Source organism: Podarcis gaigeae (genome assembly GCF_964106915.1).
Source record: "Podarcis gaigeae genome assembly, chromosome: 2".
NCBI lineage: Eukaryota > Metazoa > Chordata > Lepidosauria > Squamata > Lacertidae > Podarcis > Podarcis gaigeae.
The window spans coordinates 125,452,698-125,479,826 of record NC_139679.1 but is presented as its reverse complement, the minus strand read 5'-3'; the positions used below and the strand labels follow the sequence as shown (position 1 = coordinate 125,479,826).

Here is a 27,129-nt window from a genome sequence, read left to right as displayed (position 1 = left end):
CAGGGCTTCCTCTCGGTGCTCCGGCTCTGCTCCCTTCCCGAGGCGAAATCCAGTCCCGGGCTTTCCCCAGTCCCCTGGCTCCGCTCCCAGGCAGTCCGGCTCCGGTTTCCCCTTCCTTCACTTTGTCCCTGGCTCCGCTCCCAGCTGGCTCCGCTTCCGGACTTTCCATCCTGCCCCCTCCCTTGGCCGGCGCCTGGCAAAGCAACGGGGCACTCCTGGGTCCCTGCCCTGCAGCCCAGCGGCACCCCATGGGGTCCTGCCCTCCAGCACCCAGGTGAGACCCCGCAGGGAGAGGGCTGGCCCCCATGGGAGGGGAGGGGGGCGAGGCATCATCAGTAGGAGCTGGAGTGGAGTTGGAGGGAGGGGACCCCAGGGGTCATCCATTCCAACCCCGTGCAAGTTTTCGGAAGGAAGGAGGCAAGAGTTTCTTGCAAGCGGTTTGGGGGCTGAGGGTGTTTTAAAAACAAAGTTTAGGGGTGGGATTCTTGCCCGTGGGACCCTCGTCGCAAGCACCCTTAAGAGGAGGCGCGTTTGCAGTTAGGGTTTGGGGTGAAAACGGGCAATAGGGTGGGAGACACCCCCAAAAAAAACCATGGGGAAAAACACCCCCTCCCCTGCTTCTCTCCCCCCCTCAGCTGCCCTCGGGCGTGACGGGAGGGGGTCCGGATGTTCCCCCGCTCTCTTCGCCACCTGCTGGACGGGGGAGGCGACGCCGGTGTGACCCTCAGCGCTTTCCGGAGCAGGATCCCCGAGTCGGAGCGCGGAGGACCCCCAACTCCTGAGCAGGTCAGTAGCAGCAGGGAGGGGTTTGTTGGGGTGGGGGAGGGATGCAGGAGTTACTCTCTGCGGGTATGCTTGGCAGGTGCTGGGTTCAAGAGTTCCCTCGCCCGTGCCCACGAGCCATAGAAGGGGCCCCCCGGGGTCATCCAGCCCAGCCCTAGCCATGCAGGAACCACGGTCCCTTACAAAGCCCTGTTTAAAAATCTCTGGCGAATCCCAGCAATGCCCAGGGTCATCTAGTCCAACCCCCACCGGTTGCTTCCAGAGGTGATCCCCCTTTGCAGACATGTGTCCAGCCCGCCCGCCCGCCCGCCCGCCTCATTGTGTGGGGCTGGTCCGCTTGTGGGTCGTGATCGCGCTGCCCCCCCTCCTCCGGCCTGCACTGCAGGGTTGGCGCAGTGCGTCTCTTTGCATTCTCGGTGTGCAGACTGGGACAGGTGCGCGCGCGTGTGTGTGTGTGTGTGTGTGTTTGCGTGTCTGCCTGCTGCTCTCTATTGACCCACTGTGTGGCTCCGTTGCCCGGGTGACAAAGCTCCGTCTCTGGAGGCGAGCACCTTTGATCCGGTGTTGTGGGCACGCCTTCCCAGCTGGCAGCTGCACCTGTTGGACTCCGGCCTGCCTGCCTGCTGCCTAGGTGTGCATGTGTATCGCGGGGCTTCCAGGCAAAGGCCCTGTTGTTGTTGGGGGGGGGGGGGTTGGCTGAGAGAGAGAAGTGGAATCTGGTTTGGCCTGTTTTTGGGGAAGTCCTCTGCAGGGCGGGGAAGGGGCCGGGCCCAATCCTGCGAAGCGGAAGGAGAGGAATCGACACCGAAAGGGAGGCAGGAAAGAAACACACACGAGGCCTGGGTGGGGGGCCGGGAGTTCAGCCTGGGCCCCCCCATCCCAGCCCTCCTTCTGCCCATCTTCTGCAGCTAAGAGGACCCCCCCCACTTTCTCCAGCTGGGGGCAGGAGGGGTGCAAAGGGGGGGTGATCTGCCACCCCCATGAAGGTCTTCCTCCGCCTGGGGGGCTGCCTGGAGCCGGGAGGGGGCTCCGCAGAGGGGGGGATCCTCACCCGCACCCGTTGGTACTGCCTGCCTGTGAAGGTAAGGCTCAGAGGGTTTTATGGGGGGGGGGTGTCAGAAGCCAAGGTGGTGCCATGGTTTGAGGACTTGGGTTCAAATCTTCGCAGGCTGCCTTCTCCCAGCCTCTCAGGGTTGTGGAGGGGGAGGCCTGAGGGACGGAAATGCCGCAGACCCACAAATAAATAGGCATAAATGAAGGCGCACAATGGTGGCAACTTGGGGGGTGGGGAGGAATTGCACACGGGCTAAAATGTCTTTTTTTCTCCCCCCACCGCAGCCCCCAGTGACCTTGTGGGAGGAGAAGGAGGAAGGCGCCATCTACACCGTCAGCTCTCGGCTGCCAGGGGGCGCCAACAAAGCCAGCCTGTTCTCTGGGGTAAGTCGTGCCCCATGCCTGGGGGGTGGGTGGGTAAGTGGGTGGGGGTGTATATTGCCAAAGGAAGAGAAGCATCGCTAAAAGACGTACTACTCACATTGCTGCCTTTTCGTGGCATTTGGCGAAACGTCACCTGTTGAATTTCTGCCTGCTGTGCAACAGTTAGAGGCCCTGGTGGTACTCAAGCCAAGCAAGGGAATGACCTGCCACAGGCCAGATTAGGACGAGGAGGAGGAGGCTGCCTCTGTTTACGAAAAATTGGTTGGTACCCCCCAGAGGTCATCCAGCTCAACCCACCGGCCGTGCAGGGAACCGCTGCTAAGAAATCCACAACTTACAGCTCACAAACCGAGCCTCCTTCCTTGTCATTGGAGCCCGCCTCTTTTTTTCTGCCCCCACCCCTGCAGGGCGAAGACCCGCCAAGCGCTTCGGGTCACCCAGGGGCTGCTGATGCCACGGCGCTGGGGGTTTCGGGGTCCCCGGCTGGCCGCTCTCGGATGCTGAAGGCCGGATCGCTGCCCCGCCTGGTCAGGCACCTTCTGGAAGCCCCTTCGCTCGGGGACACCTGCTACGTGCCGGCCTTCCTGGCCACCTACCGGACATTCGCCACGACTGGCCTGGTCCTGGGGCTGCTGCTTGAGAGGTTTGCAATGGAGGGGAGATGGTCTGGGGGGGTGGGAACATTGGCAGTGCTGTTTGTTTGGTCCGCAGGCGGAAACCCAGCAGGTGCAGCTTGTGCGGCATCGTTAACATTTCTGAGTTTTCATGGTAAGAACAGAACATCACCGGTTGGGTTTCTGCCTGCTGGGCAGCCGCCTGAAACTGTGGAGAGGTGGCGGGTCGCTGGCTGGGCTAGAGAGTAGAAGAATTACTTAATTTATTGAGTCCCTTGGTATTCTCACTTCCTCCCCCCCCCCGCAGGCTGCAGGCGGTTGTGGGTTCAAGTTCAGACGCTACCCCGGAAACAGCAGACCTTCAGCGGTGAGTGGGTGCCTGCTTCCTTTTCCCTGCTCCTCTGAGCACTTAATAACAGCCCCCTCCCCAAAAGAAATACCCCCCTCCGCAGCCTAAATCCCATTTTCTGAGCTAATTCCTAAGCTGCTTCTGGACTCTCTCCTCTCTCTACCAGAAGGATGGCTGCCTGTGTTGGTGTTATGATTATGAACTGGGTAAGGTCATTGAATCGTAGCACACTGGAAGGACCCCTGGCGCTCATCTAGCCCAACCCCTTGCCGTGCAGAAACCTCAGAGGTCCCTGAACTCGGCACATGCTCAGAGGCACAGTGGTCGTCGCGAGCCTTTGGGTTCCGGGTTTGAGCTCCGTCTCCAGCCTTGCTTCTGAACGGCCTCACGTTAGTGCAATCCCATACGCAAAAACAGAGAAGGGCAGAGTTGGAAGGGGTCCCCCTGTGGTCATCTAGTCCAGCCCCCGCCAGGCAGGAATCTCAGAGAAAGCCTTGGTGAAAATATTTGTCCAGCTTTGTGTCATATAAAAAAGATAATCAAAGACGTTTATAGCAATAAAACCATAAAGCCTTCTTTGCACAAGACCATGTTAAAAAGTTACCTTGTTATCTTGTAAACCTCTTTTTTTTTTAATGATAGGTCGGTATACGTATACATATTTTTAATAAATAAATAAAAAAACAGGCATCAGTTCACCATTGAGGAAGGATTTACATCTATTCCATTATTAGGATTAGGATTTCTATATCATCCATCAAAAGCTTTCAGGGCAATTTACTATATAAAAATACAAGATTAAAACACAAATAAGTGGTCGAAGCAAAATAACCCAAACGAAAACAAAAACAGTCAGTCATTCCCTCCTCTCCTCCCGACTTGCAGAATATAGATATTTTCTGCTGGCCTGGGAGACTGTCCTCCTGGGCTGTCCCCTTTTGGAGACAGGATATTAGGTCAGGAGAGGGTCAAGCAGGGCTGCTCCTTTGAGCCTTCAGTGGGAAGCGGGTGCGGGAGACGACACCCTCCCTGAAACGCCCTCCGGAGAGACGAGGCGCTTGCTGGCTGCGTCTGGTCTTGCCGTGGGCTCCCGGGAGGCATGGGGGGTGAGGCACGTGGACTGGGGTGGGGGGCGGGGGCGAGGCCAGGGCACGTGGGCTTGGCTCCCTCGCACGAGTGAGTCACCAGAGACTCCCTGATCTGGGAGGCTGCACCTGCTGTCTGGGGTAGGGTGTCTCTGAGACGGGTTCAGATCTGATCTGGGAGGCTGCACCTGCTGTCTGGGGTAGGGTGTCTCTGAGACGGGTTCAGAACAGGGCAACCGGAAAGGTCATAGAGCCATAGAATGGGAGAGTTTGGAGGGACCCCAGGTAGTCATCCAGTCAAATAATAATAATAATAATAATAATAATTTATTATTTATACCCTGCCCATCTGGCTGGGTTTCCCCATCCACTCTGGGCGGCTTTCAACAGAGCATTAAAAACAGAATAAAACGTCAAAACTTCCCTAAACAGGGCTGCCTTCAGATGTCTTCTAAAAGTCTGGTAGTTGTTTATTTCCTTGGCATCTGATGGGAGGGCGTTCCACAGGGCAGGCGCCACCACTGAGAAGGCCCTCTGCCTGGTTCCCTGCAACCTCACTTCTTGCAGGGAGGGAACCGCCAGAAGGCCCTTGGAGCTGGACCCAGGTGTCAGGGGTGGAGACGCTCCTTCAGGTCTACTGGGCCATTTAGGGCTTTAAAGGTCAGCACCAACACTTTGAATTGTGCCTGGAAACGTACTGGGAGCCAGTGTAGGTCTTTCAAGACCGGAGTTATATGGTCTCGGTGGCCGCTCCCAGTCACCAGTCTGGCTGCCGCATTCTGGATTAGTTGTAGTTTCCGGGTCACCTTCAAAGGGAGCCCCACAGAGAGCGCATGGCAGTAGTCCAAGCGGGAGATAACCAGAGCATGCACCACTCTGGCGAGACAGTCGGCGGGCAGGTAGGGTCTCATCCTGCGTATCAGATGGAGCTGGGAGACAGCTGCCCTGGATACAGAATTGACCTGCGCCTCTTTGCAATGTAGTCAAGTGCAATTCAGGAATCTTTCCCCCTTGGTGGGAACTCACGACTCTGAGAGCTACGGACTGAGCCATCTCTTTGGGGCTTTTTCATTCAGAGGGAAGGCGAAGAAGAGGCCGATGCACCTGGAGAGAAACGGGGTTGGACTAGATGACCAGCAGGCCCTTTCCAACGATTCTATGATTATATGCTGGAAACCACAGAAAGGGAGAGAGGGCTCTTGGGGGTTTGAATCCCATTTGCCCGTTTCCCATAATGGGCCTCTCTGACTGGCTGTTGTGCTGGGGTGGGTGGGGCTTCCTGGGATCCCAGCAGTCACAGACTCCCCCCTTTCCCCTCCCCACAGGGCCCTGGGGTCTCTGCTGTGCTCCTGGCTGGACGGGTACCAGGAGGACTTTGTGGGGCTGGACGCTGGCCTGAAGGAGCAGCTGGGAGCCTGGCTGCGCTGGGCGCTGGGTAGCGGATCAGACCCCGAGAAGACCCTCCTGGCGGCCGGCCAAGAGGGAGCTCCCAAAGGCCAGGAGGACCCCCGGGAGGACGAGGGCATCACGGACGAAGGGCCCCCCGACCCCCACTACATCCTGGGGCTCCAGGCGGAAGACGTGGCTGCTCATCTCACTGCGCAGGATGCTGTGAGTGTGACGGGGGGGGGCAGGGGAGAGGGTCTGGGGGGATCCTGCAGGGGGTCTGGATGAGCTCCACAACCCTTGTTCTGCCCTCTGTCATGGCCCACCCTCCACCTCTTCGGGCATGAGGACTGGAGACTTGGGAGGTTTTGCCTTCCGTCAACGAAAGCTATTCTTGGTCAGTGAGAAAGAGGAGGATTGGTCTGAGAAGATATTGAATTATTGGGGCAATTGAAATGTTAAAAGTTAAATAAACCTTGTGGAGGGAGGAGCGTTAAGGCATTTAGAAGCGTACATATGGTTGATTTGAATATGTATATTATTGAAAATGTATATTATTGAATATTGTATACCCAATGTATCAGCTGCCTGGGGGGTTTCATTGTTTGTGTTTGGGTGGTTGGTAAAATAATAATAATAATAATAATAATAATAATAATAATAATAATAGAACAAAAGCTGTTCTTCCTGGTCAGAGAATCCCTCGCCATTCACCTAGCCTGTGTTTGAGGGGCACAGGTTTCGGGTTCCTTTTAAGCCAGCCTGCCAGGGATTGGGGGCTTTTGGGGGGGGCTCTCCTCTCTTCCTCCCCCCCTTCAGTTACTTCTCTCTCCGCAGGAGCTCTTCCTGCGCCTGGTGCCCCACGAGTGCCAGGGCCAGCTGTGGTCGCAGCGGGACAAGAGGGGCCACGAGGGGGCCTGCCCCTCGGTCCGCGCCACCGTGGCCCAATTCAACCGCGTGGCCAACGCCGTCGTCTCCTCCTGCCTGGGCGACACGGAGCTGCGGGCGGTGCAGAGGGCACGGCTGCTGGAGAAGTGGATCCGCGTGGCAGAGGTGAGTCCTCCTTGCAAGGAGGGCGTCGCGGTTCCTTCTGTCCCTTTCTGGCTTTGTGCTGGATTAAGCGCTGTGGGTAGACTGAAATCGTAACAGAATGATGGAATTCATAGAGCCATTGAATAGTTAGGGTTGGAAGGGGCCACCCGAGGGTCATCCAGCCCAACCCTCTGCTGTAGCATTCCCAAAGCAAGACTCTGGGAGGAGGTGCCAATAATAATAATTCTCCTCTGTCCACTCCTCGGCCCAGGTCGTTTTATTCACAAAAGAACTTTTTACACAGTGTTCGTAAGAACCAATCAGATTTCCTCTGAGCATTTCATAACCACCATGTGGGACAGATCAGAAGAAATTCTTTTAACTACAAAGACTACTTTGAGCATGCATACATATCTGAGAGTAAATAAACCGGACTAGAGGAATGCATTCAGCAAAACCCCGGAGGTCATAAACAGGAGTTAGGATGGCAGTATTTGCCATCTCCTTGTGAACCCTCTTCCTAGTCCTTAAGATCTATCTAAAGATTAAACTACATCAGATTAACCTACTATCTTTATGTACTGAGGATTCCTGAAGAAGCAACTGGCCTGTGTTTCAGAATGCTTATACGTGCCTGTCAGGCGTAGAGAAAGCAAATGGCAGAGGTGGAGAGGCCTGGGGGATTCGATCAGAAACTGTTGTCAATGAATCAAACCCAGTCAACGCATCGCAGACACAATGGCTTGCTTCATTTTTCATAATTCCTCATAGCAATCCCACCGGACCCCCCCCCCCACTCTGGATATTTGCACCCCCTACACTCTGCAATGCTGGAATCTTTTGCCCAACGCGCCACTCGAACCCATGACCCTGAGATTGAGAGTCTTGTGCTCTAGCGACTGAGCAGTCCAGAATTCAGTCGTGGAGTTGGAATGGGAAAGCAGGAATAATAATAACAATAAACAAACAACAGCAGCGTTTCTGGGTCCATGGTGCGGTGTTTGCCAACTGCTGCCTTATCTATTTGTTTGGAATGTTTGTAAGCTGCATTTGTCGTTGTTGTTTAGATTTAAACACGTGGCCTTTGCACAAAACCCTCCCAGGAAGGCGGTGGGCAGACCCTTTCCTTATTTTCTCTTTCCCCTCCCAGGAGTGTTTTCTCCTCCGCAACTTCTCCTCTCTCTATGCCGTCGTCTCTGCACTGCAGTCCACCCCTTTGCATCGCCTCAAGAGGACCTGGGAGGAGACATCCAGGTGGGCCCCGATCCTCTGCTTCCCCTCGCAGACACACACACACACACACACACACACACACACACACCCGTCTCTGGGACCCGGAGCTTCTTTCTGGCAGCAACAAAAACTAGGCTGCCATCTGCCCTGGCATTCCCCTCTTCTTGCCCAGGTCCTTAGGTCCTCTTCCCAAAGCGCTTTTCTTCCCTGCCAGGCACCCTCTGGAATTGTAGGGTTGGGTGAGACACCTCTGGGTCATCGAGTCCAACCCCAGAGTCACAGCTAACCAACGCAGCAGAGGTGTCTAGGGAGGTCCCTACAAACACACAAGCCTCATCCCTCTTAGGCAGGGTGCAGCCCATTAAACTTCTTTTTATATCATTTTTTAAATTAATTTTCAGCATATTTAAACATATTTTGACATCTTATACAATTTTTAAAAACATATTTAAACATATTTTGACATCTTATACAATTTTTCATCAATCTCGTCTGAAAATCTTCCAATCTAATCTCTAAATGCACATTTCCCACTTCTTCCATTACATTTAATTCATAACAAATATCACTGTTCTTTCTCTAATTTGCAACGCTTCACAGATTTCTCCTTACACAGCTTCTTGTAGTCCTACTAGCGTAATTTGTTGGTAATACAGTTGCTCTTCAAATAGTTCGTATACTTCTTCCAATCTTCTGTAAATCTCTGGTCCCACAGGTTTCGAATACTTCCTGTCGTTTTATCCAATTCTGCACAGTCCATTAATTTTGTTTGCCATTCTTCTTTTGTCGGAATCTCCTCTTGTTTCCATTTCTGGGCGCAGCCCATTAAAGGTGGCCTGGCTGACCTGTTGTCTCTGTCGTATTTTAGTGCTGGGGTGGGTTGTGGAAGGGGGTTCCCTTTTGAGACTGCCCTACTCAGCTTCTCTCTCCCCCCCCCCCCCCAGGGACTCCCTCCGCTGCTATGAGGAGCTGAGCGCCGTCTGCTCAGAAGAGGACAACTACAGCCAGAGCCGGAGGCTCCTCTTCCAGGTATTTATTCCATGTTCTCCGCAGAATCGGGATCCAAAATGACCGTAACAGATTGGAGTACTGGGCCCAGGTTAACAAAATGAATTTCAACAGGGACAAACGTCAGGCTGTGCACTTAGGCAGGAAGAAGCAGATGCACGAATAGAGGATGGGGGACACCTGGCTGACTAGCAGTACACGTGAGGAGGATCTAGGGGTCTCGGTGGACCACTAGCTTAACATGAGTCCACAGGGTGATGCAGCAGCAAAAAAAGCTAACACGATTCTAGGCTGCATCAAGTCTAGTGTCCAGATCAAGGGAAGTGATAGTCCCTCTCTATTCTGCCTTACTCTGACCACACTTGGCGTACAGTGTCCAGTTCTGGGCACCACAATTTAAGGATGTTGACAAGCTGGAAGGTGTGCAGAGGAGGGAGACCAAGAGGATCAAGGGTCTGAAAACTAAGCCTGATGAGGAGCGGTTGAAGGAGCTGGGTATGTTTAGCCTGGAAAAGAGGAGGCTTGAGGGGAAACTTCAAATATCTTAAGGGCTGTCCCACGGAGGAGGGAGCAGGCTTGTTTTCTCCTGCTCCGGAGGGTAGGACTCAAACCCATGGCTTCAGGTTACAAGAAAGGAGATTCCAATATACGACAGTAAGAGCTGATTGACAGTGGAACAAACTCCCTCAGGAGGTTGTGGGCTCTCTCCTTCCTTGGAGATTTTAAAGCAGAGGTTGGGTGGCCATCTGTCATGGATGCTTGAGCTGAGATTCCTGCATTGCAGGGGGTGGGACTAGATGACCCTAGGTCCCTTCCAGCTCTAAGATTCTATGATTCTCTCCCAGGTCGCATTCTGCCACTCTAACCACTGCACTACCCTGGCTCTCGATGTCTGGTGGACTTTTAAACCCCCACACACCTGGCATAAAAATGTTCAGGGCTTTGACTTTTTGCGAAGTGCAGTTCCTAATCTATTGCATATCCTATCCTGAGCAAATCCCTTGCATCTCTGAGCCACCTTCTCACTCGGCTTGTTTGTTTTTGCACCATCGGTGCTTACAGTCCTCACTTTCCGGGCAACAAACTCTTCCGAGGCAGCTCACGAGCGGAAACGGAACACCGGGAAGAAAACGGCCCGTGAAAACAAACATTGAAGTTCAGGTGCCGAAGCAAAACCAGATGGGGTGTGCAAGTGTTCCTCTGCATGTCTCCGAAATCCGGGACATGGCCTGAGACTCAAGGCTTTGTAGGAATTGCAGCGAAAGAGTCCCTGGCAGACGGCCATCCAGCCTCTATAATAATAACAATCATAATAAAAAAAATTATTTATACCCTGCCCTCCGCAGCCAAGACCGTGGGCCAGAAAAAAGCCAGGGAAGTCTCCGAATAGGAGTTCCATCACAGGAGAAAGGAAAAAGGAAAAAGGGGAAGGGGATCAAGTTGATTCCAAGCCAAAGGCCAGGCGGAACAACTCTGCAGGGCCCTGGTCTCATGAGGCAGAGCGTTCCACCAGGCTGGAGCCAGTGTTGAAAAGACCCTGGCTCTGGTTGAGACTAATCTGACTTCCTTAGGGCCCAGGACCTCTAGGGTGTTGCTATTTATGGACCTTAAGGTCCTCTGTGGGGCATACCGGGAGAGGCAGTCCCGTAGGTACGAGGGTCCTAGGCCTCTGCTTGAAAACCTCCAATGGGAGAGAGACATTCGCCTTTCGAGGGAGTCTCCTGAGACCCTACTACTGAACACGTTTTTGAATGCAATTTGGACCGATGTGCACATTTCGCCATGCAATTTATCCTAAAATAATGCAGTTCTGAATTCTCTTCTCTTCTCCTGCTCCCCACAGGATGGCTACCCTCGAGGGGCTGGGGCGGACCCAATCCAGCGCAGGCAGCAGCGGAGATCTTTGGAGCATCGCCCCGTGGTACCCAGACTTCAAGAGGAGGGGAGGCGGGCTGGGGCCGAGAGGCCAGGAATGCAGGTCTCCCCGTCTCTGACCTCCTTCTTCTCTCCATCTCTTCCTCACAGGGCGTGGTCCCCTACCTGGGCACTTTCCTCAAGGACTTGGTGATGCTGGACGCAGCGACACGGAACAGGCTGCAGGTGAGGACCGGGTGGCAGGCGGGGAGACGCCAACCCCGGGCAGACCATTCGGCAGGGGAGCAGACTCGTAGAACTACAGAATTCTGGGTTTTGAAGAGACCGCCGAGGGTCATCCAGTCCAAACCCCCTGCAATGCAGGAATCTCAACTCTCTCGGAAGGCGGTGGGCTCTCCTTCCTTGGAGGTTTCTCAGCCGACGTTGGATGTCCAGTTGTCAGGGAGGCTTTGGTGGAGACTGCTGCCTTGTAGGGTGGGCTGGATGACCTTGGAAGGTCCCTTCTGTGATTCTACGGCGAAGTGACCCAGCGGCTTCCAAATGCAGAGGTGGGTTGGCAGGAGGATGACGGAACGGCAACTCCCTCAGAGAGGCAACCAGGGAGTCCCTTCCCTGGGAGAGAACTCGGGTGGGAATCGCAGCAGGCATGAATGAATGAGCCAATTTTATTGGGGCAAATGAAGAGATCTCAGGCTGCACTCCAGAAACAAGCGCAATTTGGGAATTCTGTGAAAAGCAGGAGGCAGGCGACTTTTGCTGGCCCTGGTGGGGCTGGAGCTGTCTGGTGGGATGCATTCGCGCTCATGTCTGGAATAATTACGTCTCTCTTCCCCTCCGACTAAATCTACAATTCTGTGACTCTTTCTCTTTGCAGAACGGGTACATCAACTTCGAGAAGCACCGCAAGGTACGTGCCGCATTGGGAGAGGGGAGGAGCATGCAACGGGCATCCCTTTAAAAATGAGGGGGGCGCCTTCTATTATTAATGCCCATTTTTCTTTGTGTCCCCCCCTCAAAAAATAGGAATTCGAGATCCTCACCCAGCTGCGACTCCTGCAGGCCAACTGCCGCAACTACGCCCTGAGCCCTGACCGGCACCTCCAGCGATGGCTGCAGCGCTTGCCCCGACTCAGCGAGGGCCAGAGGTGGGTCTCAGGATCCCACCCGAAACCCAGTCTGCTCTTTGGCCCTAGAATCCTAAATCGGTTGGAAGGGGGTTCCCGGAGGTCACGCGGCCCACCCCCCTGACGTGCCCTGAGCCCCTCTGTTTCTGCAAATGTTTAGCTGGAATTTGTGGAGGGGACCCCCCAGATATCACGCAGACTGACCCCTCAAAAGCCCATCAAAGTTTGTATACTGCTCTTTATTTGTAAACTTCAGAGCGGTTCACATTGCAGTGTAATAATTTATTATTTATACCCCGCCCATTTGGCTGGGTTTCCCCAGCCACTCTGGGTGGCTTCCAACAAAGTATTAAAATACAGTGGTCTGTTAAACATTAAAAGCTTCCCTAAACAGGGCTGCCTTCAGACGTCTTCTAAAAGTCTGGTGGTTGTTCTTCTCTTTGACATCTGGTGGGAGGGCATTCCACAGGGCAGGCGCCACCACCAAGAAGGCCCTCTGCCTGGTTCCCTGTAACTTGGCTTCTCACAGTGAGGGAACCGCCAGAAGGCCCTCGGCGCTGGAGCTCAGTGTCTGGGCAGAATGATGGGGCAGAACGATGGGCCAGTGTCTGGGCAGAACGACGCTCCTTCAGGTCTACTGAGCCAAGCTTAGGGCTTGAAAGGTCAGCGCCAACACTTTGAATTGTGCTCGGAAACGTACTGGAAGCCAATGTAGGTCTTTCAAGACCGGTGTTATGTGGTCTCGGTGGCCACTCCCAGTCACCAGTCTAGCTGCCGCATTCTGGATTAGTTGCAGTTTGGTCACCTTCAGTAGTCCAGATGGGAGATAACTGCTGACAGTGGAGCGGTGAGCTCTCCTTCCTTGCCTCTGTTGTGGAGGCTAGAGCCGAGATTCCTGCAAGGCAGGGGTTGGACTGGATGACCCCTGGGTCCCTTCTGACTCGGAAGATTCTATGATTTTATGACCCTGTCCTTCAGAAACTCCTGACGAATTTTCCACAACGGTCCATGGCATCTTGATTCCAGAAAAAAGGGGTCAAGCTTTCAAGATGCCGCAAGACCCCGGGCAGTGGTCAACCGAAGTGTCCTGTCAGTGCCAAGATTTCCGCAGGGCCATCCAGCCCCCTTGCAATGCAGGAAACTCAGCTATAGAATCCTTGACCGACAGCTTCAAAATCTCCAAGGAAGGTTTTCCTGGCCCCTCCCCTTCCCAGTCTGGTCCGGAGGTTTGGAACAGATTTAGGGGGTTTGTGGGGAGCAGGGGGCATCCCTGTCCTGTAGTTTTTGCTGCAACAGACTGAAACACAGCTGCTGTTTTCTCTTCTGGGAAATTATTATTATTATTATTATTATTATTATTATTATTATTATTATTATTAAAAGTAAAATATTTAAAGCAGGCATTCTCCCTCTTTCTCTCTGCCAGCTACCAGCTCTCCTGCACGATTGAGCCGCCTGCGGAAGCAGCGACCCCTGGCCGCCCCGTGAAGCCCACCCTGGTGATCACCCACTGCGCAGAGTGAGAGGCGGGAAGGGCCCAGGAGAGATGGGAGGGACCCCCGAGGGACATCTAGCCCAACCCCTTGCCAGAATTGAATCCATGACAGCTGGCCACGCGTCCTCTGCTTGAGAAACCTCCATCAAAAGAGGAAGTCCAGCCTCACCTCTTCTCTCCCCCCGCCCTCTAATTTCGAAGCTTTCTTTTCAAATAATAGAATTGTAGAGCTGGAAGGGGGACCCCTGAGGGACATCTAGCCCAACCCGCTGCAATGCATAAATCTCAGGTCAAGCACCGCTGGTGCTCAAATGGCCACCCAACCTCTGCTCCCATGAAGGAGAGTCCAAATCGCAGGTGTCCAGCTGGAATCTTAAAACCCTAGCACGGTAGAGCTGGGTCTCACCTGCTGAAACGTCTTCTCCTGGTCCTTTCCCAACCACCAGACGTTTCTCCTTTCTCCTCCAGCCTGGCCACCTCGATTGGGATGAGTACCCTTGTCTCCTGGGACAAGCCCAGCTCCCCACAAGCCCCGCCAGGCCTCCTGCTGCCTCCACCTGCTTCCCCCACCCCCCAAGGGCAACCACACCAGACCCAGGTGAGTTGGGGGGCCGGGACAATGTCCTTTCTCAGCTGCGATTTGTGAGCTCTGCGGGAATTTTCACTTCGTAAGCAGAAGAAGGGTCCTGCTTAGTATCACTTTTTAAGGAAGGGGCTGGTGCTATGCTGCTTTTACTGTGATTTCCTGTACCTTTAATCTCTCATCTGGTTTCTATCCTAGGGCTGCCATACCTCCAGGGTTTCCCACACACTTCCGGGATTTGGGTCTGGAAAATGGCGTCCGGGGGTGGGGGGATTTTCCTGAAACCAGCAAAATGTTGGGGGAAACCCGGAAATATGGCAAAAGGGATGAAAAGTGTGATAAAATCTGCAGAAAAATGCTCCAGGGAAAGAAAAAAAAAAGCTCCAGAAAGTCAGCAACTCTGTCCGGATTTTCATATTTGGAAATATGGCAACCCTAATGTATCTTATCAACCTACCTATTTCAGTTTAATTGCTTTTTCACAATTGTCTTTCCTATGACGCTTTTATGTGTTTCCATTTTATTTGTAAGCCACTTTCAAAAGTACCTGAATTTGGAATGAGGCCAATTTACTCTTTCAGCGGCTGCCTGTTGGTGCTTTTATGTTGCATTTTTTTCCATGCTCCTAACAGCCCTGGGATCTGTGGAAATTTAACAAATAAATGAGGTACCTACTGAGGACACGTAAGAAGCAACTGTGCCCAAAGGGGCATCGTTGTGAATATTAGAACCGTGGGGGCAGATTTCTCCGAAGTCCCCCGCTGCTGCCGGCCCGTGTAGACAGCACTGAGCAGGACGCATCCCTCGCTAACCCTTGCCTCCCGCTGCCTCCCCAGCGTATGAAGTGGCCCTCCGTCTCCTCGCTGGACACGGCCCCAGAGAACTCCTCTCCCTCCTCCCCGGAGGGCTTGGCCCCACCCCCTGCCGTGGGGGGCACCTTCGTCCGTGGCCACCGGCGCTCGGCATCCTGTGGGTCGGCCTACCCCACGGCCCCCGCCCCGGACAGCGGACTCCCCTCGGACTGCCGCATCATCCGCGTCAGCATGGCTCTGCACAACGGCACCCTCTACAAGAGCATCTTGGTGAGTGAAGGGGGCAGGACCCCTGGGGGAGATGGGCCCTGGCCGGGGAGGGGGGCGCAGAAGCAGCCCTTAGCTGTCCCCCGTGCGCGGCAGGAGGTTGGTCTAGACCAGGCACCCCCCAAACGCGGCCCTCCAGATGTTTCGGGACTACAATGGAATGAATTTTGTTATTACGGTCACAGGTCACTTACAGATACAGTTCCAGGTCACTTACAGTATCAGGAAAATCATAAAACACAACAGGGATAAATTGAATTGCAACTGGGTACAACAGAGACAATTCAGATACAGTGGTACCTCGGGTTAAGTACTTAATTCGTTCCAGAGGTCCATTCTTAGCCTGAAACTGTTCTTAACCTGAAGCACCACTATTGCTAATGGGGCCTCCTGCTGCCGGAGCACGGTTTCTATTCTCATCCTGAAGCAAAGTTTTTAACTCGAGGTACTATTTCTGGGTTAGCAGAGTCTGTAACCTGAAGCGTCTGTAACCCGAGGTACCACTGTATAGCGGCAGTGTGTGTGTGTGTGTGTGTGTGTGTATATATATATAATCTTGATCACTAAAATATAACCTAAGATTATCATTTAAAACCTGAATCATTTTGGTTGTACAGTTTGTTCCCTAAGTTTTATGGCAGTCACACAGAATTTGGCCACCCTTAGCGTAATCTCCAGGTCCTTGCCCTCTACCGGGAGTTTTAGACATTGAAATTTGGACCCATTTGGAGATTTCTGTATAACAGGAGTGATAAATACAGAGGGACTACTATTCCCATCATCCCTGACCACCAGTCCTGCTAGCTAGGGATGATGGGAGTTGTAGTCCCAGCACATCTGGAAGGCTGAGTTTGGGGGTACCTGGCCTAGATGGCCCTAAGGCAGGCTTTCTCAACCTGTGGGTCCCCAGATGTTGTTGAACTACAACTCCCATCACTCCTAGCTAGCAAGGCCAGGGATGATGGGAGTTGTAGTCCAACAATATCTGGGGACCCACAGGTTGAGAAAGGCTGCCCTTCCCGGGCTGCAGCTCTACGGTTCCCCAGCCAGGTGCCTGCCAGCTCTTTTGCGCTATGGCGCGGGACCAGGTTATCTGTGTCGTGGCCTGACCCCACATGCAGCCACTCAGCTGCTTAGACTGCAAGGGCTGGGCTGGATGACCCCTGGGGGCCCATTCCAATTAACTTGATATGATTCTGTGATTGGCTGAACTGGCCCATTCTCAGGGGCAACGTAACACCCGTTCTGCATCTGTAATAAAATGGATTTTCCGGCGTGCCAGCTCCTGACTCTGGAACTCCCTGCTGAGTGACACCAAGCAGATACCATAGAATCATAGAATCAGAAGGGACCCCAAAAATCATCTAGTCCAGGCCCCTTGCAATGCAGGAATCTCAGCTCAAGCGCCCCCGACAGATGGGCACCCAACCTTTGCTGTGATCTTAACAGCGCCTCCTAAACACCTTTTTTATTTTAGACAGGCCTACCCAGATAGCGTAGAACGTTGGTGTGTTTTAATCTGTTTTCAGTTTGCCGCAAAGGTTTTTGTTTCATTTTTAAGGTTTTACATATTTATTTACACACCGTTTCTGCCAAAAGTTTCATTGTTTTTCAAAACGGCTTTAAGGCTTGTTTGTTTTTTTACAATCCAGTGGCCTGTAAATTTTATGAAATAAACTCACAATCGGCCCTGGTCCAAAAAATCCTGAGGGGGACCCAATTGGCAAAGGCTGAAAATCCTGTTTCTTCTCTCTCTCTCTCTCTCTCTCTCTCTCTCTCTCTATCTATCTATCTATCTATCTCTCCCTGTGTTATTGCTGCCTGCCATCTGCAGGTCACGAGCCAAGACAAGGCGCCGGTTGTGATTGCGAAGGCGCTGGAGAAGCACAACCAGGATCGGGTCCTGGCCCCCAACTACGAACTGGTGCAGCTCCTGCCGGAAGGCCGAGGTGAGGCTCATCTCTGTGCTTTATAGTGGGGAGGGGGGAATCTGAGGGGATGTGAATCCTGCACTGCAAAGGGGGTTGGACTAGATGAGCTCTGGGGGTCCCTTCGAACTCTACAATTCTGTTGCAAGCATTTACGCCACTGGTTTTAACTGCTGGCTGTGGGATTTTGCAGTGCGTCAAATTGCTTTTAGGGTACAATTAGCTTTCCAGTGCTTCCCCGGCAGTTTATACAGTGGTCCCTCGGATTAAGAATTTAATTCGTTCTGGAGGTCCGTTCTTAACCTGAAACTGTTCTTAACCTGAGGTACCACTTTGGCTAATGGGGCCTCCTGCTGCTGCCACACTATTTCTGTTCTCATCCTGAAGCAAAGTTTTTAACCCGGTACTATTTCTGGGTTAGTGGAGTCTGTAACCTGAAGCGTCTGTAATCTGAAGCGTCTGTAACCCGTGGTACCACTGTAAATGTTTCCTTAAAAAATATTTTTCCAACAAGGCAGCACAGAGGATGATGTCTTTTAAACATTTCCCCTGCTTCAAGGCTGCCCAATGGACGTCAAAGTCTTTATTATCCTCCCCTTGTCTGTCAGCAGATTCTAATCGAGCCGTCTTCTGATGTCGACAAAGTGGCAAAAATCTTGCGGCTTTGTATTTGGGTTTTTAAGAAAACGGCAGCTCAGGTTCTGCAAAGCTGCAGAGCAACAGAGGTCTGGGAAAGCAATGCTAATAGAGGAGGGTTGTTTTTTTTAAAGACTGGAGATGAGCTGTGCCCCCAGGAGTCCCTGGTTCTGGCTTTGGGCGCACCGTTCCTTTTCCACAAGGGAACTCCAAAAATGAGCAGTTCCTCTCATTCTTCCACCTTGACCCCTCCTCTCTCTCTCTTCCTACCACCCCTGCAGAGCTAGCCTTCCCTACCACGGCAAACGTCTTCTACGCGATGAGCAGCACCTGCCTGGACTTCATGCTGCGACCCAAGCGCCCGCGGGAGAAGCTGCCCCCTCCGCCGCCCCCGCCCAAGCCCAAGCCGACGCCGCACAAGGGGGTGGAGATCAGCGCCACCTTCCCGAAGATTAAGGCCACCGGGCGGAAGATAGCCAGAGCCCTCTTTTGAGTTGGGCGGCAGGAGGACAGAGCGATGCCTCGGTTTCTGCTCGCTCAGGGCTGGCGGCCCACGCTGCCCTTGAGACTGGGGACAGCACAGGGTTGCAACGCGGTGTCAGAAGTGGCAAAATGTTGGCAGAGCTGCGTTGGCAGGCCTGGCTGGCGGAGAACCCTGGTTTTCCAGAGTCTTTGAGGAACTCAATGTCCTCAACTGCTTGGACCCGGGGAAAGGGAAACCAGAGCGCAGGACCCGATCCGACGGATGCAAACGACGAGAAAGAAGATTCCAGCTAAACGTTAGGAAGAACGTCCCGTTTGATGGTGGAACCAGAGCTGGCAGAGTCTCCTCCATTTTTTAAGCACAGCTTCAATGGCCACCTGGGATCCTTAGCTATGATTCCGCCCTCTCAGGGGGCTGGACTAGATGATCCTTGTGGGCCCCTCCTGATCTTCCGTTGTCTGAATCTGTTGTCTGATTTCCAGTGTCAGCACCTTTCCTTTCCTTCATCATGCCGTTCACAGCTCAGTCGGGTAGAGCATGGGGCTGATAAGGTTTGCAGTCCCACCTTGGACCGCTGGGGTTGGACTGGATGATCCTCAGGTTCCTTCGAATTCTGCGATTCTAGTGAAATCCCTCCCCTCTAGCTCAGGGAGAAAGGCTGCGTTGTCGAAGACACGGGTGTTGTGTTGCGCTTGGAAGAGATTCCATCTGCGTTGTGCACTTCCTGTTGCCGTCGCCACCGGCTTCCTGTTTCTTTGCTGTGGGCGCCTTCTCCTCTCGCTCTGGGCTCCCCCCACCTGCCCCAAGTGCCTTAACTATCAACGGGAGGGTTGCCAAGTGGCCCTGAGGCACTTCGCTTCCTGCTGCGGGGAGGGAGGGCTTGGCGGATTGCCCTGATGACGGCTCCCTCTTTTTGGACCGGTGGGAAAGCGCAGCAATTCTGTCCCTGTCGGAGGCTGTTTCCCACAGATCCCAGCTGCAAACTGCCCCCTCTGCTAAGCTCAGCTGCCCCATATCTCAGGGAGGGTGTGTGTGACTCTAAGATGCACTTGGCACTGCGCCGAGTGCAAATTAACACTAATTTTTTAAAAAAAGACAGCGCTATGTTGTGAGGCTGTGGGGAAGGGTTCGGCCTGACCCACGGCCAAATCTGTCCTTCCTAAAGCGAGGGGGAAATGTCACCTGTGAATCCTGATGCTGGTGGGAAAACGGTGACTTTTCGCGGCCGTTTTACAAGGACAGCCACTTTGCAAATTCCGCTCCAGCCGCCCTCAGGTTGGGATCTCCTCCAGGGGTTTTGCACTGAATTTCCCATCAGCCCCAACCAATGGCTTCAAGTTACAAGAAAAGAGGTTCTGCGTAAATGTGTTTCTGAACCGCCTTCTCCTTCCTCGGAGGTTTTTAAGCCAAGGTTGGGTGGCCAGATGGCCCTTGGGGTCATGGGGTTAGGCTAGATGGCCCTTGGGGGTCCCTTCCAACACTTGAATTCTATGGTTCATTGAAGGTTGGGCAGGCTTCTGTCAGGTATCATTGAGCTCTGGTTCCTGAATTGCAGGGGGTTGGACTAGATGACCCTGGGTGTCCCATCCCAACGTCACAGTTCTGAGATTCCAGGACTTTTGGACTACAGTTCCCACCAGCACCCGATGGGGAGTTGTAGTTTAAAACCCCAGAGGAGATTGCAGGTTGAGGAAGGTTGGGAGTTTCCCCACTTTTTGCACTCCTGCAGGCTGCTCCTTCTCACCGCGCAGCTAACATTTTATATACGATCCTAAACAGCTTGCAAATTGGCTCTCGTCTTTCGTGTATTGTCTGAAACTCTGCAGAGTCCCCAATATATTTTTATACTATTTAAGTTTCAGCCCAAGAAACGCCTTCTTCACAGGAGCCTTTTAACACCTCTGTGGGCTGAGCTGCACCAGTTGGGCTGCTGCCTGCCCCTTGCCACCGTCTCACAGCTGCCCACGGGCAACCAGCACTTTCTACCTGCTGCCTATAACTTTTCCCCCCCTCTTTCTCTGGAGGAAAAACCATGTTTTGAATGTTAAAAACCTTTGTACTCGGCTGCATCAGAGACACTGAAACTTTCTATAAAATATTATTATAAAAACCAGCTTTGTGATATGGAAAGCTTTGTGCGTGGGGACCCAGACTGAGATGGGAGTACCTCTGAGGACGTGAAGAGTGCACTAAACAAAATGGCAATATTTGGGCCATCTTCACAAAGTGCTCAGAGGTTCTGTTTACAACAAACAGTCCTTAGGTGCGTCTTGGCCTTTTGGACGTGTCCCAAGGATTTCCTCTGCCAGCTTCTAGGTGGCTCTCGCCTCTTCTTGCCTACAGCAGCAAAGCTGGAAACATTCCCAGGCACCTGTCCCTGGCGGGGAGGTGAGCCTGACGTAGGGGGCCCTTTGCCAGCCCCAGAGAAGCAGGCAGGCAGCTGCAGCCTGGCCCTAGAGACCCGAGGAGGGGCAGGACCTCTCCAAGCCTGGAGATGTGAGATATGATAGCCGTCTTCAGATATCTCGAGGGCTGTCGCATGGAATAGGGAGAAAGGTTGTTTTCTCCTGCTCTGGAGGGGAGGACTCGAACACAGGGCTTCAGGTTACAATAAAAGAGGATTTCTGACAGGAAGAGCTGTTCCACAGCGGGCTCTCCTTCCTTGGAGGTTTTTAAGCAGAGGTTGGGTGGTCATCCACCAGGGATGCTTTAGCTGAGATTCCTGCCTTTGCAGGGGGTTGGAATGGATGACCCCCTGAGGTCCCACCGAACTCTACATTTCCATCCTTTCCCTAGAGCGCGAACCCAATGTCCCTCCTCCCTAAAAAGCTCTGCCAGTGCAGCGGGAGTTGCCAGAAACCCCATCCTTCTCGGCTTTTCTGAAGCCCTTGCGGAAGTGGGTTGGCTGAAGGAGGGTCCCATCCGAAGAACGTGCTCTGCTCCCGCCTTGGCAGCGGGCTGGACTGGATGGCCCTGGGGGTCCCCCATTCCAACTCTACCATTCCAGGATCCCAGACCAGCCACCCTTCGAAGCTGCCGCAGCCTGACCCTAGAGAGAGCTCCTCGCGAGGCAGCGATGGGGTCAAGACGCCCCAGGGGTACCAGGCCACAGGGACAGATTTTGTGTGTTGGCTTCGTGTTGAGAGGGGTGGTCTCCTTTTCAGGGGCCTCCCCCTCCACTTTGCGCATGGCGAGGTCCGAGTGTGAAAGAGGAAGGCATCAGCTGAGAGAGAGAGATTTGGGAGACTTGACCCAAGCTTTTATTTCTGCCCAGCGGAGCAGGCCTCGCAACGGTGTCCCCATCCCTCCCCCCACAGTCCAGGAAAAGCCCCCCAACTCCCCTCAGGCCTTGACGGCACCCTTGGCCTGGGCCTTCTGGAACTCCTGCTGCAGCCGCGCCAGCGTCTCCCGCTGCTGGTCCGACTTCTTCTCGTAATCCTGCACCTGGCCCTCGTAGCGCTTGCTGAAACGACAGGACACAGTGGAGGCGGTGTTAGCGCTGGTGGCTTCACAAGCCCCGGGGAGGCCAAGAACACCGCGAGCCCTGCACTGCAAGGGGCTCCGGCTAGATGACACCCGGGGAGCCCTCCCAACACTATAGTTCATGGATCCCCAGCAACACGTGTTCAGAGAAGTGACCCCTCTGACAGCAGAGCTGGAACACGGACCTTGCAGCTCGTCTCCTCCTCCTCCTCCCTGAAGTGGCTAGCCAGCTGTCCTTTTATCTTATTTTTAGTTTTTAATTGGTTATAATAATTTATTATTTGTACCCTGCTCATCTGGCTGGGTTTCCCCAGCCACTCTGGGCGGCTTCCAACAAAGATTAAAAATACATTAAAATGTCACACATTAAAAACTTCCCTGAACAGGGCTGCCTTCAGATGTCTTCTAAATGTCAGGTAGTTGTTCATCTCTTTGATGGGAGGGCATTCCACAGGGCGGGTGCCACCACCGAGAAGGCCCTCTGCCTGTTTCCCTGTAACTTGGCTTCTCGCAGGGAGGGAACCGCCAGAAGGCCCTTGGAGCTGGACTTCAAGGTCCGGGCAGAACGATGGGGGTGGAGACACTCCTTCAGGTATACAGGACAGAGGCTGTTTAGGGCTTACAAGGTCAGCACTTTGAATTGTGCTCAGAAATGTACTGGGAGCCAATGTAGGTCTTTCAGCACTGCTGTTATATGGTCTCAGCGGCTGCTCCCAGTCACCAGTCTAGCGGCCGCATTCTGCATTAGTTGCAGTTTTCGGGCAGAAGCGCCGAGTTGCAACCCGTGCATGTGCAGATGCGCCACTGCGGGTTGTGAACATGCATCCCGCACGGATCACGTTCGCAACCCGAGAGTCCACTGTATTTTCATTCATATATATGTGTGTGTGTGTGTGTGTGTGTGTATACATACACACACACACACACACACACACACACATACACCGTATGTGTAATTTTTCTGTTTAACAATTTAGAATATTCATTTAAACAACCTTAGAATATCAATGATTTCCCTTCTTCTCTTTCCATAGTTCATTTTGCATAACACACATCCCTGCACATTTTATATAAACTAAACAATTCAGTTTTCCATTATCGCATCCATCAAAACTTATTTACACTGTTGAATTTATCTTAATGCTGCCCACGTTTTCAAGTGCACACAATTTCCCCTATTCTCTTCCCCCCTTTTTTCTCCTTTCTTTTACTAGAATAATCCCAATAAAATTATGTATATATACAGTGGTACCTCTGGATATGAATGGGATCCGTTCCGAAGCCCCGTTCGCATCCTGAAGCGAACGCAACCCGTGTCTGTGCATGTGGCGATTCGCCGCTTCCGCGTATGTGCGTGACGTCATTTTGAGCGTCTGTGCATGCGTGAGCGGCGAAGCCCGGAAGTAATGCGTTCTGTTACTTCTGGGTCACCGCGGAGCGCAACCCGAAAGAACTCAACCTGAAGCAACTTCAACCCGAGGTATGACACTGTGTGTGTGCGTGTGTAATATATATATATATATATATATATATATATATATATATATATATATGCAGGTTTTGGTGTCCTCGGGTGTCTTCCCGTGTAAAAGTTGGGGTGTCTAGGCGACGTTTCGACGAGGTCTCACTCGTCATCTTCAGGCTGGTGCTTTCGGCTTCTTGTTACTGGAACAGAGCGGGATCTCAATGTTTGAGTTCCTATAAATACTGTACTGTACCAACACGTACTTCATCCACAATGGACAAAGATACAAACAGATAGAAGGAGCACCTATGGGATCACCCCTCTCACCGGTCATCGCAAACCTGTACATGGAACACTTTGAAACCAATGCTTTAGACAAGTCAGAACACAAACCCAAACTTTGGCTCAGATATGTTGACGACACCTTTGTAATTTGGCCACACGGGAAGGAAAAACTGGATAGCTTCCTCACACATCTCAACAACTTACACCCCAAAATACAATTCACTATGGAAATAGAAGCCAACAACCAACTTCCCTTCCTTGACGTCCTAATCTACAAAAAACCTGATGGCTCCCTAGGACACACTATCTACCAGAAAAAAACACACACCAACCGCTACTTACATGCACAATCACACCACCACCCTGCACAAATAAACTCCGTAGCCAAGACTCTCATCTCCAGAACCAAACGCCTGGCTGACAAAGACCACTTGACAACTGAGTTACAGAATCTCTCAAATGTGTTAATTGCCAATGGATACCAGCAAAACAGGATTACGAAGCTAATCCAAAAGGAAACACCCCCCAAAAACCAAGACACAGAAGAAAACAATGGCATGGCCCTCCTTCCTTATATCAAGGGCACTACAGATAAAATTAGCAAAATCCTCCATAAACACAATATCAAAACAGCCTTTTGCACCAACCAAAAAATAGCCAATATCCTCAGAAACCCCAAGGATAAAATCCAGTTGGAAAACCAAGGGATCTATGAAATACCCTGCAAAGTCTGCCCAGCCACGTACATTGGACAAACAAACAGACGAATAAATGCACGTATCGCAGAACACAAGAATGCCGTCAAAAAAGAAGAAAAAACTTCCTCTCTTTTCCAACACATGAAAGAAACAGGACACGAAATTAATTTTGCAGATTCCAAATTGCTCTTTAACACGGAACATCACCACAAGAGAATAATCATGGAAGCCATCGAGATAGAGAAACACCCTCACAACATGAACAAGCGTGACGACACATCCCGCTTGCCAGACATCTGGAAATTAGCCCTCTCCACAAAAACTGACACCAGATCCAGAGGCACACAGAACGCCAACACCAATCAACCACACCAGACCCAAACCCAGACCCTCTCCACAGATGAATTACTGACACCATCCAGTAGCCAATCCATGGTGGCACCTCCGGATGCTGCACCCCCCTGCAATCCCTACACAGATCTGGCTGACACAAGCCACAAAACCACAGCTCGCCCCTATACACGAAGCCAAGCCAAAGCACAACTAAGTGCAATACAGCCATCTTCTCAGGAAAACTCTTCACAAAGTTCAAGAGGTCAAGACACAAAGACTTTAGCAACTAATCCACACCTAATGACCCACCTAAGTGGTACTCAGGATATCACTCAAGAAATCACTCAAGGTATCTCTCAAGTAATTAAGGAACAAAAGAAGAAAAGGCACACTAGCCTGGGAACTTCCTCTCTGCCCAGAACATTGGAGGCTAGACACCACACCCCCTCTACAGTATTTATAGGAACTCAAACATTGAGATCCCGCTCTGTTCCAGTAACAAGAAGCCGAAAGCACCAGCCTGAAGATGACGAGTGAGACCTCGTCGAAACGTCGCCTAGACACCCCAACTTTTACACGGGAAGACACCCGAGGACACCAAAACCTGCATTCCTGTACCCGTGAAAATCTACGAAAGCAAATATATATATATGTATATATATATATATATGTATATATATATATATGTATGTGTGTCTCTGTGTGTGTGTGTGTGTGTGTGTGTGTGTGTGTGTGAAAAACCGCAGTGGCAGAGCCTCCCCGTGGGATGGAGGTGGCACTCACATCTCCCCTGCGATGTAGTCCAGGCGTTTCGCGACCGTGGCTTTGGCCTCGTCCGTGTCCTGCTTCACCAAGACGGGCCCAATCAGCTTGTAGACGGTGTTGGACGAATCCAACAGGTCCAGCTCCTGCAGAGGAAGGAAAGGTCAGCAGGGAGGGAGGCGGCTCAAGCGGTGGCTTCTGCAACGGTCAGGGGGGTGGGCGGGGGCTCACCTCCTTCACCACGTTGTTCTCGGTCAGCTGAGCCTCCAGCTTCTGCCGGGCCGTCATGCACTTGCTGATATCTGGAAGCAGGGAAGAAGAACAGGGACAGAAATTGATGGACTATGCAGAAAGGGCGAAGCTCACCGGAATAAGAAGAAGAATCAAGAAGATCAAGTTTGTAAGGAAGAATGGAAAGCATTTATAGAGCATTTGCAAAATTACTCTAAACAAATAAAGACGCTAGCAGGTTTGATATAAATAATGTGCAGTATAAATTTTATACATTTATGTATTTAGAAGAGATTGTAAATAACAATTTGGCTTCACTGGGAAATGCAGGCAATAATATAAAATATAAGGAACCCAAGAAGAGGGGGAAGTGAGGCATAATAAAAGAAATATGGAATATCATTTGTTTTAAATTTTTGGTTATTTTTTCCTTTTTTCTGTACTTTGTAGAAGCTTATAAAATTATTATTATTATTATTATTATTATTACTATTAGCGGGGATGAGGAAGAGTTCCCCCCAGTAAAACAAACAAAAAAAAGTGTAGAACACACATGGAAAAATATTAGAACCAACACAACATAGACCGGCAGTCCACAGGAATGAATGAAATCCAACCCAAAAGCATAGTATTGTAAGGGACCCCGAGGGTCATCTAGTCCAACCCCCTGCAATGTAGGAATCTCAACTAAAGCATCCATGAGAGATGGCCGCCCAACTTGTGCTTCAAAACTTCCAAGAACTTAACTTTTAAGTGGGCCCAGCTACTTCTTGGTGGGAGGACAAGACGTGACAGGTGTCTAGACAGCACATATAAGAAATGGGGGGGAAAGACTCCCACATTTTAAACGCAAGCCCAGAACTGAGAGGCGCTGCTATAACGTTCTGGAGCAGGGAAATGGGATTCTGAGGTCCTTTTCTGACTCATTTCCTGAGCCAGGTTCAAGGGCCTTCTGGCGGTTCCGTCATTGCGAGAAGTGAGGTTACAGGGAACCAGGCAGAGGGGCTTCTCGGTAGTGGCGCCCGCCCTGTGGAACGGCCTCCCATCAGACATGAAGGAAATAAGCAGCTATCCTATCTTAAAAAGACATCTGAAGGCAGCCCTGTTTAGGGACGTTTTTAATATTTAATGCTGTATTGTTTTAACACTCGATTGGGAGCTGCCCAGAGTGGCTGAGGAAACTCAGCCAGATGGGCAGGGTATAAATAATAAATTATTATTATTATTATTAGGTCCTTGCATTAATTTACAAAGCCCTGGGCAACTTGGGTCCAGGGTGCTTCAGGGACCGCCTGAACCCCAATTTCCCAGCTTCAGGTCACCTGCAGGAGCGTCGCTGTTCCTTCCCCAACTTGGTGAGGCCCATTTGGCAACAAGGAGAACCCAAGCCTTTAGAGTTATCAGCCCCGTCCTGCGGGACTTCCTGCCACTGGAGTTTGGCCAGCTTTCAAAGGCCTGATGAGAGCTTTTCTGCTGTCTGATTTCAACTTTTAGAACTGTTTCATGTACAGCTATTCTAAGGCACTCTGATACTTTCTTATGAATAGCTGTGTGCATGCGTGTGTGTATAATGAGAGGTGGTGGTGGAATTTACCTTTCTGCAGCTGCTGGTATTTCTCCAGCTCTCCCTGGAGCTTCTTCTGCAAGGCTTCAGCCATCGCCTCCTTCTCTCAGGCAGCTCAGGAGCAGGGGTGGGGGTGGCACTCTCTGCAGAAAAAGCAAGTAACTGCCAGTGCAGCTT

At 52.0% G+C, this 27,129-nt stretch overlaps 3 protein-coding genes across 4 annotated transcripts in view; 1 reads left to right on the top strand and 2 right to left on the bottom strand.

Moving 5' to 3' along the window:
- The first annotated feature begins 77 nt into the window (after positions 1-77).
- On the top strand, positions 78-20,241 carry RGL2 (ral guanine nucleotide dissociation stimulator like 2). Of its 2 annotated transcripts, XM_083723712.1 has the most exons (18): positions 78-274; positions 636-786; positions 2,122-2,220; positions 2,628-2,863; positions 3,142-3,201; positions 5,594-5,879; positions 6,492-6,707; positions 7,837-7,940; positions 8,864-8,948; positions 10,771-10,848; positions 10,953-11,027; positions 11,677-11,709; positions 11,826-11,947; positions 13,353-13,445; positions 13,890-14,019; positions 14,841-15,086; positions 16,918-17,032; positions 17,929-20,241. In XM_083723712.1, the coding sequence occupies exons 2-18, from the start codon at positions 667-669 to the stop codon at positions 18,138-18,140; spliced, it is 2,310 nt and encodes a 769-aa protein (XP_083579838.1). In that variant the 5' UTR covers positions 78-274; positions 636-666; the 3' UTR covers positions 18,141-20,241. The 2 variants fall into 2 exon arrangements, with proteins under 2 accessions (XP_083579838.1, XP_083579839.1); XM_083723713.1 differs by lacking the exons at positions 78-274; positions 636-786 and adding an exon at positions 1,497-1,865.
- LOC310837618 (uncharacterized protein) overlaps positions 17,043-27,129 on the bottom strand; it is a 100,801-nt gene continuing 90,714 nt past the window's right edge. The window contains exon 2 of the transcript XR_014560591.1: positions 17,043-17,461. The gene's annotated coding sequence lies outside the window, so the exon portion shown is untranslated. The remainder of the gene's footprint in view (positions 17,462-27,129) is intronic.
- PFDN6 (prefoldin subunit 6) lies at positions 20,142-27,129 on the bottom strand. Its single transcript, XM_083725467.1, has 4 exons — positions 26,983-27,129; positions 25,389-25,459; positions 25,179-25,303; positions 20,142-21,594 (listed from the first exon to the last, which is right to left on the bottom strand). The coding sequence occupies exons 1-4, from the start codon at positions 27,044-27,046 to the stop codon at positions 21,474-21,476; spliced, it is 381 nt and encodes a 126-aa protein (XP_083581593.1). The 5' UTR covers positions 27,047-27,129; the 3' UTR covers positions 20,142-21,473.

Bases quoted from the DNA above. Each gene is read 5' to 3' on its own strand.
- PFDN6 (XM_083725467.1), bottom strand. From the start codon at position 27,046: ATGGCTGAAGCCTTGCAGAAGAAGCTCCAGGGAGAGCTGGAGAAATAC. The intron at 25,460-26,982 runs GTAAATTCCACC...CCCTGCTTCCAG, and splicing joins ATACCAGCAGCTGCAGAAAG to ATATCAGCAAGTGCATGACG. The intron at 21,595-25,178 runs GTGAGTGCCACC...CTGTCGTTTCAG, and splicing joins GACTACATCGCAGGGGAGAT to CAAGCGCTACGAGGGCCAGG.
- RGL2 (XM_083723712.1), top strand. From the start codon at position 667: ATGTTCCCCCGCTCTCTTCGCCACCTGCTGGACGGGGGAGGCGACGCC. The intron at 13,446-13,889 runs GTGAGAGGCGGG...TTTCTCCTCCAG, and splicing joins GTGATCACCCACTGCGCAGA to CCTGGCCACCTCGATTGGGA. The intron at 15,087-16,917 runs GTGAGTGAAGGG...TGCCATCTGCAG, and splicing joins CCCTCTACAAGAGCATCTTG to GTCACGAGCCAAGACAAGGC.